At 43.7% G+C, this 13,416-nt stretch overlaps 1 protein-coding gene across 3 annotated transcripts in view; it reads left to right on the top strand.

Moving 5' to 3' along the window:
* DDX60 (DExD/H-box helicase 60) overlaps window positions 1-13,416 on the top strand; it is a 460,164-nt gene that overhangs the window by 37,481 nt on the left and 409,267 nt on the right. For all 3 annotated transcript variants that reach the window (XM_040418645.1, XM_040418646.1, XM_040418644.1), the window contains exon 3: window positions 277-340. In XM_040418645.1, the coding sequence (XP_040274579.1) occupies window positions 277-340 (64 nt within the window). The remainder of the gene's footprint in view (window positions 1-276; window positions 341-13,416) is intronic.

Genomic DNA, 13,416 nt, shown 5'->3' with positions numbered 1-13,416 from the left:
ATCACTGATAGGACCGCCAACTTGACTTCAAAGCCCAGAATGACTATGAATTTATCTGAATAAGTTGCAAGTTCCCACAAATCCGCTCAGCTTCTCCTGCTCTGTATCACATTGCCTGCAGCTCAGACACCATGTTTAGTCATTGTGTTCTCATATATTCCATTAGCGAATATTTGCAAACATAAAAAAAAAACTCCATTTATATCAATATATTGTGATGTCTATAATAGTTAATATTAAGCCACTGTTTCTCTGTCCTGATTTGATCATATACAGGTTTTAAGAAGCTTACTGAAATCATAGCTAGAGTCTCTAAAAATGTCATACATCGAAAATCAATGTAAGTATGGATTTATATAATTTTATGGCTTGCTGATGATAATGCAAGTGACAAATAATTATAACAGTGTCATCCTTGTAACTGTATCAGTTGACCTAGTAGATCACCTAACTCAGACTCCTCAAAAAGTAGATCCTATGGTGAAAAAGATTATCTAGTCCTAGGGAAGATGGTGTCCCCACCAGCAACTATGTTGAGCTGTGCTTGACATTGCAGCCCAGGCTCATTCACTTGAATGGGACTAAGCTGCACATAGGCCATGGGACGAATAAACGTGATATCACTGCCTACGAGGAGTTGGACCTCCATCAATAAAATATTGATGACTCGCGATGAAAATATTTCTTGAAATTTATGTCTTTTCCAATTCTAAGAAATCGGTCAGCAGAATTGATTCATGTACGAATAAATTCGGCTCAAACCAAAATTGTTCCGATTTTGCTGAAAAGTCATGTGTGACATTCTGAGGCCTCCTAGAAAAGTTACATACAGTAATTCCATAGTTAGTATGGAAAAAAAGATAAGTCCATTAAGTTCAACCAAGGTATGGGTGAGGATGTGAAGTCTAGAAAAAGGTGAGCGAGACCTAGATTTCTACACATTTTCATAAATATTATTGTTATTTAGTTCTAAGAATTCCTCTAAGGATTTTTAAAACTGTCCACTATTCCTGATGTTACCACATTCTGAGGTAGACTACTCCACAGATTCATAGTTCTTACGGTAAAGAAGCCTTGACACCTCTGGAGAACTTTTCCTTCTTCAGATACAGGCAGTGCCCTTGGCTATTGAGGAATTCTACATGGAACAGCTTTTCACTGTATTTTTGTATGGCCCATTTATATACTCATATAGGGTAATCATGCCCCCCTCCCCCTTAGACACCACTTCTCAAGACTAAATAAATGTAATTCCTCATAACTAAGACCCTCCATGCCCTAGGCCCCATATTAGTTTAGTTTCTCTTCTTTGTACCTTTTCAAACTCCAGGGCATCCTTTCTTTTAAACTGGTGCCTAGAACTAAACTGTATATTCCAGAAAAGGCCATACCAAAGCTTTCTAAAGTGGTAGTATTATGTCGCTGTCCTGTGAGTCCATGTGCACTGCAACGCAGGGAAAGCAGAGAAGAAGGAGAGTGGTAATAGCAAGAATCATGGTTTTACTGCTTACTCTGTCACTCCCTTGGGTTGTGCAGTGATGGGAAGAGTGCACTGTCCTTCCCTTCAGGGCACACTCTGGTTCTGGGGTTCTCCTAGACAGCCTATTACAATGTTAAATTGGCTTTTACACCAGAGTTCCACCACACTCCTTATATACAAATCCAGGCAAGTCAATAACACATGCAGATATCAAGTCTGATGATGAATAATGTTAGCATGTGAAAGACATACTACTCACTCTTCTCTTGGTACAACAATATCCTCTCTTTATTCTTCACAACCTGTATTTTCTCCAAACAGCGATATACAACGCAAATAGCAGTCTGGGAGATCCAGACCCCCAACGAATCCTCATCATGCAGACATGCCCATTGCGTAACATTGAGGGCTGGAAATAGATTTACATCTTCCCGTTTGTTGATGTTACATTGCTATACAAAAGCTTTACATAGATATAATTATCAAATTATAAAAGGATACAAAGGTATAAAAAAATCAATCACAAAGGATCACAAGAATACCCCAAAATTGTATACATAATTTAACCACTGTGGTACCACTAATCTAGCAATCCAATATACTTCCTGCTCAAACAACCTTCTTTTATTCTCCAACTCATGATCAGCCCTGTTCACACAAGACCTACCATTTTAGATCACAAAGCTAGCAGTTCTGTTCAAAAAAGTAGTTTTACCAAAGTATCTCTCCTTTTCTTTTTCCTTCATATCTTGTGCACTATTACTTCCCTGATGCAACTTTATCTCCCTATATTTCCTAATGCTTGCCGTTTGCGCCTTCACATGAACTCTAATTTCCCTCTGTGTTTGCCTAATTGAACAGGAGCACTTCAAACAATAGATAACGTTTCTAGTACAACAGGTGGCATAGCCTCTCAGCTTAGTCGGTATCCTTGTCTTGGATGATATACAGTATGATCTCTAATCACCACATTACAATTCTGGCACCCCAAACCCAGAAATATGCCTTTTTTTCCTAGTAGCCAAAAATGCTTGTTTATCCTTCTTTTTGGGGACAATATCCCCTCTAACCAACATATTCCCTAAGGACTTTCCTCCACCATAGTTAAAGAGGACCTTCCACCACTCCTGACTTGCCTGTTTTAATAGCTTCATGCATTCCCCATATAATAACAATTCTGGAGCATCTATTCTTATGGTTCTAAGTTGTGCCATTCCTTTATTATTTCTACTAGAAGTAATGCATGAAGTGCTAGCAGTCTGCAATAAAGGTACAGAGGGGTGGTAACAAGTTAGGGGGGGGGGGTGTACCTGCGCAGTCTGAAAATGGCAGCACTGATTGGATAGAGTGAGACTGTGCAGGTACACCCCCCCCCCCCCCCCAACTTGTTACCACCCCTCTGTACCCTTACTGCAGACTGCTAGCAATTCATTCATAACTTCTAGCAGGAATAATAAAGGAATGGCACCACATACAGACATAAGATATAAGAATTGCTCCAGAATTGTTATTAAATGGGGAATGCATGAAGTTATTAAAACAGGCATGTCAGGAGTGGTGAAAGGTCCTCTTTAAATAGGTGCTCCTCTAAACGCATGCCATATTTACTATCTAATTTCAGCATGTTCCAATACTTATTAACAGTTTTCCTCATCAATGCAGCTTCATATGTAAACACAAATACACACCACTCACTTTTATCTTTTTTTTCCCTCTTTCTTTCACAAATCATTTTGTTTCTCAAGCCAAGTACATTTGCTGTGTTTTCCATCAGTCGTTTTGGATATCCACAAATGAAACACTTTTTACTCAACTTTTTCCCACTGATTTCATACTCTTCCTCAGTACATGAAATAAGTCTAGAATATTCCCCCAATGTATGATAGGTGTGGGTCGGCTATTTTACAGTTGAACAGTTGAATGAATGTTCGGCTATTTATACAGTCGAACGAATGTCATCCAACTATTAAAGGGATTGTACCATCTCAGACATTGGGGGGCATCTCACTAGGAAATGCCCCCAATGTCTGATAAGTGCAGGTCCCACCTCTGGGACCCGCACCTATACTTAGAATGGAGCCAGCAAAGTCACAGAGGGCGCACCGCACATGCTATGGGAGTGCCTAAAATAGTGCTGCCTCGGCTATTTTCGAAAGTCCCATTGAAAAGAATGAGAGGTGCACCGCTCAATTCACTTCTGTGGGACTGACGGAAGTAGTAGAGCCAGCGGTGAGCCGTCCAGGACTTTGCCAGCTTTATTCTAACTATAGGTGCAGGCCACAGAGATGGGACCCACACCTATCAGACATTGGGGGCATATTCTAGCGTTATTCCCTCAATGTCTGAGATGGTACAACTGTTTTAATAGTTGGATGATATCCGTTCAACGGACTTCAAAAGGGACACCTCATCTCTCATCCACAATGGGAAAACATTATCCACATACTGAATCCATGTGGATGTGCTTTCCAATACCAAATCGATAAATATGGCGTTGCCTTGGCTGGTACCATCTCTAGAATGTTCTTTTTCTCTATATGGAGGGAGAGCTGTGAATATGGCCTATTAATACCTTATGCACTCATATACAGTAAAGGCATATATTACATAGAGATACATTATTTTGCACTTTGTAGTGTATCGCTACTGTGTAGTGTATTGCTGCCATGCCTTGTATAATACATAACAATATCCTGCTAGCTTTAGAAGCAGATGATTGATATTGTATGCTGTTATTTAGTCTATGATATACACGTACAGTACAGACCAAAAGTTTGGACACACCTTCTCATTCAAAGAGTTTTCTTTATTTTCATGATTATGAAAATTGTAGATTCACACTGAAGGCATCAAAACGATGAATTAACACATGTGGAATTATATACATAACAAACAAGTGTGAAACAACTGAAAATATGTCATATTCTAGGTTCTTCAAAGTAGCCACCTTTTGCTTTGATTACTGCTTTGCACACTCTTGGCATTCTCTTGATGAGCTTCAAGAGGTAGTCCCCTGAAATGGTTTTCACTTCACAGGTGTGCCCTGTCAGGTTTAATAAGTGGGATTTCTTTCCTTATAAATGGGGTTGGGACCATCAGTTGCGTTGAGGAGAAGTCTGGTGGATACACAGCTGATAGTCCTACTGAATAGACTGTTAGAATTTGTATTATGGCAAGAAAAAAGCAGCTAAGTAAAGAAAAACGAGTGGCCATCATTACTTTAAGAAATAAAGGTCTGTCAGTCAGCCGAAAAATTGGGAAAACTTTGAAAGTAAGGGCTATTTGACCATGAAGGAGAGTGATGGGGTGCTGCGCCAGATGACCTGGCCTCCACAGTCACCGGACCTGAACCCAATAGAGATGGTTTGGGGTGAGCTGGACCGCAGAGTGAATGCAAAAGGGCCAACAAGTGCTAAGCATCTCTGGGAACTCCTTCAAGACTGTTGGAAGACCATTTCAGGGGACTACCTCTTGAAGCTCATCAAGAGAATGCCAAGAGTGTGCAAAGCAGTAATCAAAGCAAAAGGTGGCTACTTTGAAGAACCTAGAATATGACATATTTTCAGTTGTTTCACACTTGTTTGTTATGTATATAATTCCACATGTGTTAATTCATAGTTTTGATGCCTTCATAGTCATGATGTCACGGATGGTGTACAGGAAACAAGATGATACAAATAACATACGATGACTCACTGGATCCACAACTAAGGAACAAAAAGGGAGACCCCTGCAATCGACCTGCCGCTCTCCCTTATTGCTCAGCCTATGCGACCACTCTAAAGGTGAATGGGCGCATATCCACGTACCTCGGCTATCTGAACCTGAAGGCCCTACAATAGTGAGGGGACACGACCACCGGCTCCCTACACAGACACGGAGGGAGTCAGGGTCACCTGGATCCAGACAACAGAAAATCATAAATACTAAAACAACACTTATCTGCAGACGAACTGAGAACTGGTAGTTGGGAGCTGGGAGCTGAAGACAGCATGCACACTCATTCCAGGAAGTTGTATCAGCCACACCCAACTACCTTATGGGGGAGAATATAAAGGGAGGTAATGAGTCTGACTGCATGACAGCTGAGATAGCCTAACAAGGTGAGAAACAGAAACCAAAACAAAGAAACTCAAGGGGGAGGATCTGAACGACTCCTGTCAGAGCTTCTCAGCTGTCTAGTTGTGACAGTACCCCTCCCTCTAGGAGTGGACTCCGGACACTCAGGGCCCACCTTCTCAGGATGGGACCTATGGAAAGCCCTGATGAGGCGAGAGGCCTTAATGTCCGTCACTGGGAGCCACATCCTCTCCTCAGGACCATAACCCTCCCAATGAACGAGGTACTGGAGGGAACCGCGGACAAGACGAGAATCCACAATCCTAGAGACCTGAAATTCAAGATTCCCATCAACCATAATCGGAGGAGGAGGCAAAGGTGAGGGTACAATAGGTTGAACATAAGGTTTCAATAAGGACTTATGGAAAACATTATGGATCTTCCAAGTCTGAGGAAGATCAAGACGGTAGGCAACAGGATTGATGACAGACAGGATCTTGTAAGGCCCAATAAACCTAGGACCCAACTTCCAGGAGGGAACCTTCAATTTGATATTCTTGGTAGACAGCCACACCAAATCACCAACATTCAGGTCCGGACCAGGCATACGTCTCTTATCCGCCACACGCTTATATCTCTCACTCATATTCTTTAGATTATCCTGAATATTTTGCCAAATAGATGACAAAGACGAGGAGAATCTGTCCTCATCAGGCAAACCAGAAGAGCCCTCTCCAGAGAAAGTCCCAAACTGCGGATGAAACCCATATGCACCAAAAAATGGTGACTTATCAGAGGACTCCTGACGACGGTTATTTAAAGCAAACTCAGCAAGGGACAAAAATGAACACCAATCCTCCTGATTCTCCGCCACAAAACAGCGCAGATATGTCTCCAGATTCTGATTGACACGCTCTGTCTGGCCATTCGACTGCGGATGGAAAGCAGAAGAGAATGACAAGCGAACCCCCAAGCGAGAACAGAAAGCCTTCCAGAATCTGGAAACAAACTGCGTGCCCCTATCAGAGACTATGTCAGAAGGAATCCCATGCAATTTGACAATGTGGTCAACAAATGCCTGCGCCAGCGTCTTAGCATTGGGCAAACCGGGAAAAGGGATAAAGTGCACCATTTTGCTAAAACGGTCCACCACCACCAGAATCACAGACTTCCCCGAGGAACGAGGCAAGTCCGTTATGAAGTCCATGGACAGATGTGTCCAAGGACGGGAAGGAATGGGCAAAGGAAGGAGAGGACCTGATGGCCGTGAGTGAGGGACCTTGGCACGAGCGCAAGTCTCGCAAGCTGCCACAAAACCCTCAACCGACTTACGAAGCGCAGGCCACCAGAATCTCCGAGCAATGAGATCCAGTGTGGCTCTTGTCCCCGGGTGCCCAGCAAGGACCGTATCATGGTGTTCTTTAAAAATCTTGTGTCTCAAAGCGAGAGGCACAAACAACCTCCCAGGAGGACAAAGATCAGGAGCTTCTGACTGGGCTGCCTGCACCTCTGCCTCCAATTCAGGAAAAAGAGCAGAGACCACCACACCTTCAGCTAAAATGGGACCCGGGTCTTCAAAATTCCCACCTCCCGGGAAACAACGTGACAGGGCATCTGCCTTCACATTCTTAACCCCAGGGCGGAACGTAACAACAAAATTAAACCTTGAAAAGAACAAAGACCATCTGGCCTGTCTCGGGTTCAGACGCTTGGCTGACTCCAAGTAGGCCAGATTTTTATGGTCAGTAAACACGGTAATAGGGTGTCTGGCTCCCTCTAGCCAATGGCGCCATTCCTCAAAAGCCAACTTGATGGCCAACAATTCCCTATCTCCCACATCATAATTTCTCTCTGCGGAGGAGAGCTTCTTTGAGAAAAAGGCACACGGTTGCCATTTGGCAGGAGAGGAACCCTGAGACAAGACCGCCCCCACCCCTACCTCAGAAGCATCAACCTCAACTATGAAGGGTAAGGAAACATCAGGTTCTACTAGGATGGGAGCGGAAGCAAAACTCTCCTTGATATCAGAAAAGGCCTTACGCGCCTCTACCGACCAGGAAGAAAAATCTACCCCCTTTCTGGTCATATCCGTGAGTGGTTTAACAACAGAGGAATAATTCAAAATAAATTTCCTGTAATAATTAGCAAAGCCCAAAAAACGCATCAGCGCCTTCTGATTCTCAGGAAGCTCCCACTCAAGCACAGCGCGGACCTTCTCGGGGTCCATGCGAAAACCAGAAGCGGAGACAAGAAACCCCAGAAATTGGATCTCTGGAACCGCAAACACACATTTTTCCAGTTTCGCGTATAATTTATTCTCCCGCAGGATGAGCAAGACCTGATGTAAGTGTTCCTTATGAGTTTTGAAATCAGGAGAAAAAATCAAAATGTCATCCAAATACACTAATACAAATTTTCCCATTAAATGATAAAAAATGCTGTTGACGAAATGCTGAAAAACGGCTGGGGCATTCATCAAACCAAAAGGCATAACTAAATTCTCAAAATGACCCTCAGGGGTATTGAAAGCCGTCTTCCATTCGTCTCCTTCTCTGACCCTAACCAGGTTGTATGCCCCTCTTAGGTCTAATTTGGAAAAGACTTTCGCCCCAACAACCTGGTTAAACAAATCTGGGATTAAAGGAAGCGGATACGGATCACGAATAGTGATACTGTTCAGCTCCCTGAAATCCAGACAAGGTCTTAAAGAACCATCTTTTTTCTTAACAAAGAAAAAACCAGCGGCAACAGGTGACTTTGAGGGTCGTATGTGTCCTTTTCTCAGACTCTCAGAGATATAAGCACGCATCGCGACCCTCTCAGGTTGAGAAAGATTGTATAAACGAGATTTAGGCAGCTTGGCACCTGGGATGAGATCAATAGGGCAATCATACTCCCTGTGCGAAGGCAAATCCTGAACTCCACTCTCAGAGAAAACATCCAAAAATTCAGAGAGGAAAGGTGGTACAGTTTTAGTAGAAACCTCAGAAATAGATGTTATGAGGCAATTCTCTCTGCAAAAGTTACTCCAACCATTTATTTGCCTCGCTTGCCAATCAATGGTGGGGTTATGTTTAGAGAGCCAGGGTAGCCCCAACACTAGAGGAGTAGGCAAACCGCTAAGGACGAAACATGACACATCCTCAACATGAGTATCATTCACAATTAAACGGATATTGTGAACTATGCCCTTTAATGATTTCTGAGAAAGTGGAGCTGAATCAATAGAAAAAACAGGAATATTTTTTCGCAAAGTGCAAACCTGGAAACCATGAGTTATTGCAAATTGGTTATCAATGAGGTTGACAGCTGCTCCACTATCCACAAAAATCTCACAAAAAATGCTCTTGCTCTCTAGCGCCACCCTAGCAGGCAGGACAAAACGGGAACTACAAGCAAAAGACAATTCTTCAATTTCCGCCTCAACCCTGCCAATAGTAACAGACGGAATATTCTTAAAAGATTTCTTCCTTTTTGTCTCTTTATTACTCCCAGAAAACTGCCTGAATCTCCTAGAGGGACAAACATTTGCCAGATGATTTATACCTCCACAACAAAAGCAAACCCTCCCCTGCGGGCTGAATCCTCTATTGTCAGAGGCAATCAACCCCAGCTGCATGGGCTCCTGCTCAGAAGGGGCTGACAGCGACTGAGACCCCTGTGCACAGAATGACACCGCTGCACTGTCCCGGGACTGAGCATGATAAGAAGGAGAGATCTCTCCTCTTTCTCTAAGACGCCTGTCAATACGAACAGCCTGAGACATAGCAGAATTCAAGGAGGTAGGTCTTTCATGAAAGGCAAATGCATCTTTCAATCCCTCAGAAAGACCATAACAAAATTGACTTCGGAGTGCAGCATCATTCCAACCCGTATCTGCTGCCCATCTCCGAAATTCTGAGCAGTATATCTCTGCGGATTGTTTACCCTGGCATAACAGACGTAGTCTAGACTCAGCCAGAGCAATACGATCCGGATCATCATATATCTGACCCAGGGCTAAAAAGAATTCATCCACTGAACGGAGGGGTTGTGCCCTCTCCGGCAGCGAAAAGGCCCAGGACTGAGCATTACCCCTGAGCAGCGATATAATGATGCCCACCCTTCGTTCTTCATCACCGGAAGAATGGGGAAGAAGGCGAAAATGGAGTTTGCAGGCCTCTCTAAAACGTACAAAATTCTCACTACCCCCGGAAAACGTATCCGGGAGCGAAATCTTAGGCTCAGCACAAACTCCATGAACGCAAGCTGAACCGGTCACTTGAAACTGAGAAAAAGTCTTACGGAGATCAGCTACCTCCAAAGCAAGACCCTGAAAGCGTTCAGCCAAAAGTGAAACCGGATCCATGCTAGACGGTTTTGGTGGCTGATAATGTCACGGATGGTGTACAGGAAACAAGATGATACAAATAACATACGATGACTCACTGGATCCACAACTAAGGAACAAAAAGGGAGACCCCTGCAATCGACCTGCCGCTCTCCCTTATTGCTCAGCCTATGCGACCACTCTAAAGGTGAATGGGCGCATATCCACGTACCTCGGCTATCTGAACCTGAAGGCCCTACAATAGTGAGGGGACACGACCACCGGCTCCCTACACAGACACGGAGGGAGTCAGGGTCACCTGGATCCAGACAACAGAAAATCATAAATACTAAAACAACACTTATCTGCAGACGAACTGAGAACTGGTAGTTGGGAGCTGGGAGCTGAAGACAGCATGCACACTCATTCCAGGAAGTTGTATCAGCCACACCCAACTACCTTATGGGGGAGAATATAAAGGGAGGTAATGAGTCTGACTGCATGACAGCTGAGATAGCCTAACAAGGTGAGAAACAGAAACCAAAACAAAGAAACTCAAGGGGGAGGATCTGAACGACTCCTGTCAGAGCTTCTCAGCTGTCTAGTTGTGACACATGAAGATAAAGAAAACTCTTTGAATGAGAAGGTGTGTCCAAACTTTTGGTCTGTACTGTACATAGACCACTTACTCCCCTAGGGCATAAGATACATGTAAAATTTTTGTACCCAGATGCATACCTTTACATTTATCCACATTGAACCACATTTGCCAAATGGATGCCCAATCACTCAGAGTGTCCAAATCAGCTTTTACTTGTAGTTTTACACTGCACTGTACTACATAACTTGGTGTCATCTGCAAAAATAGAAACAGTGCTATTAATTCAAACCACTATAATAATAAATAAATGAAATAATAGAGGACCCAGCACTGAACTTTGGGGTACACCGATTATAACTGGGGACCATTCAGAATAGGAATCATTGACCACAACTGGACACGGTCCTTCAGCCAGTTTTTAATCCAATTACAAACTACGGTATACTTTCTAGGCCTATAGACTAGGGTTTTACCGGGTATCTAAGTATCGATACCTAATCAATACTTTTAGACCTGGATCGATTCGATACTGGGATTTTCTATTTTTCGATACAAGGATGTGCTACTGCGCAGCCTAGTATCAGTTATAGAACATGGCACACGCCGATCTCAGCGCGCGCCATGTTCTCCTCAGCAGCACAGTTGAGAAGGAGGGATTCCCTCCCTCCTCACTGTGCCGCTGCCACTAATGAGAATTTAATACTGAGGAGGAGGGGCTTTGGCCTCTGCGACACCAATGAATATAATTAACCCATTAATTCAAATGTAGGCTGCGGGTGCCTGCCGTATCACATACCCGGCCTCAGTGACAGGGCATGTGATCCCGCAAACCGTGGCAATTAACTCCTCTGGTGCCCCCAGTATTATAATCATTGGTGGCGCAATGGCCACAGGGTCCCCTCCACCTCTGTCAGTTCATTGGTTGCAGTGGCAGCTTCCAATCGGTGCCCCAGCAGTGAAATTGCGGGGCTCCAATCAGTTACCATGGCAGCCAGGAAGCTACTGAAGCCTTGGCTGCCATGGTAACTTCCCTGCTGCTGTGTGTACTATGCACAGGGCAGCAGGGGGAGTGGGAGGTCCTATTTAGCTTAATAGAGCTCTATTAGACGATAGGACAAGGACAAGGGTTCTAACCCCTAAGGGAGCTAATAGTTATTAAATAAAAAATTATATTCTGTTATGGTGGTGGCTCACTCCCTATTACCTATGGGATGGTGCTGCCAACCCAAATGAGAGGACATCCTGCCTCTCCAAAAAAAAGAGATGACTAAGGCCGAGTTCACACGAACGTGTGTGACCCGTGCCTGTGCTGCGAGCCGCAATGCATGATCGCCGGCCGTAGGTCAGCCGCATCAGATCGCGGACCCATTCACTTTAATGGGTCCGCGATCCGCAAAAAGATAGGACATGTTCTATCTTTTTGCGGAACGGAAGTACGGGACGCAACCCCACGGAAGCACTCCGCACTGTTCCGTGCGGCCGTTCCTCTATTCCGGATTTGCGGACCCATTGAAGTGAATGGGTCCGCATCCGTGATGCGGAATGCACACAGAACTGTGGCCGTGTATTTCGGCCCGCAATTTGCGGGCCGCAATACGGCCACGGATCACACACTTTCGTGTGAACTTAGCCTAAATATGTGTTGGGCGAGCACTCTAACATCAGGCTTGAGCTAACACAGATCACACATTTATTGCATAAAATATAAAACAAAATATAGCAATATAACCAATATAAAATTAATATAAAAACAAATAGTCGCAATACTGTATATTCGCAAAGGGGGCAATTCCAATGCGCCACCATAAATGTCCGTGTTGTAATATGGATCTCTTTACCATACATGCGCATGTAATACTCTTTGTTTCATATGCGAAGCCTGAGGGATTGGTATTGTGTCGCAGAATAATCGCAGATAGTGGAGGTATTAATATTACTTTCGGATAAGTTCTATTATAGTCCGAAGAGTGATAGTATTAAAACTATCATAAATAGTCGTATGTGACTTTAGGTCAAGTGGTAATAGATGACGATGTTGGCTATTCAGCCGCTTACCTCCTTCCTTCGGGCGTTGTCCGTGGTGTCTCCGCTGACTTGACGAGGGGCGAGCGGTGCGGGAAAATTCCGGCGTCTCGCGTCGCACTCCTCGAGTATGTATTGTCGAGATCTGTATCGTCGAAAGCTCGCGGCAACACAATCGGGATACTTCGATTTCATCCGGATCTAGCGTCTCTTGTATGTAAAATCTAAATCCAGTTTTTCGATTTCTTTATGAAAATGTCCGCATGGCCATGCGACTGGAGATACTTCAGCAGGTGTGAGACGTTACCAGACGTGTTTCGGGATATGTCACTATCCCTTCCTCAGTGGTCACGCTACACCTGTCTGCGTCCATCTTATATATTGAGTAGAGATGGGATAATCACATGGAAACCGGATCCGAGATTTAGAATTGGATATTTGCGATTTTCTTAGAATTCATTGCGGTTAACTTGTAGTTTTGTTGTAGTTTTTCTTCTTTTATATGCTTTCTGAATCGAATGTTATAATCCGCAATGTCAGTAATAGATATCGGAACATGTTCAAGGTTAGGCTTCTACAATGGCTATCTTTACTGTGATTCTTCTTTCATGCGTGTTCTTTGCGATTTTTCTTTATTTATTGCGATTTTTCTTTCTTTTTTAAAAAAAACTCTGAATTAAAAATGTTATTCAAAGATATGAGCAATTCAAGCTGGTTTTGTTCAGCATGTATCGAAGTCAGCAAAGTACATGGTGAAAAACCAATATTGTATCATATCCTAATTGGCACATGGGTCAGATAGATCAAATAATTTGGATAATGCAAATAATATCACTGCATAAACTTAGGGGTTTGGTTGGATCCAGAAACGGACCCCAAGAGTCGTCATGGGGATGGGGACCCCAGGTCGAGGGGACGTCACAGTGCCGATGAACGGCCACTCGT

Source organism: Bufo bufo, chromosome 2, assembly GCF_905171765.1.
Source record: "Bufo bufo chromosome 2, aBufBuf1.1, whole genome shotgun sequence".
NCBI lineage: Eukaryota > Metazoa > Chordata > Amphibia > Anura > Bufonidae > Bufo > Bufo bufo.
The sequence above is the reverse complement of the archived record's forward strand: the minus strand, read 5'-3'. Positions and strand labels throughout refer to the sequence as shown.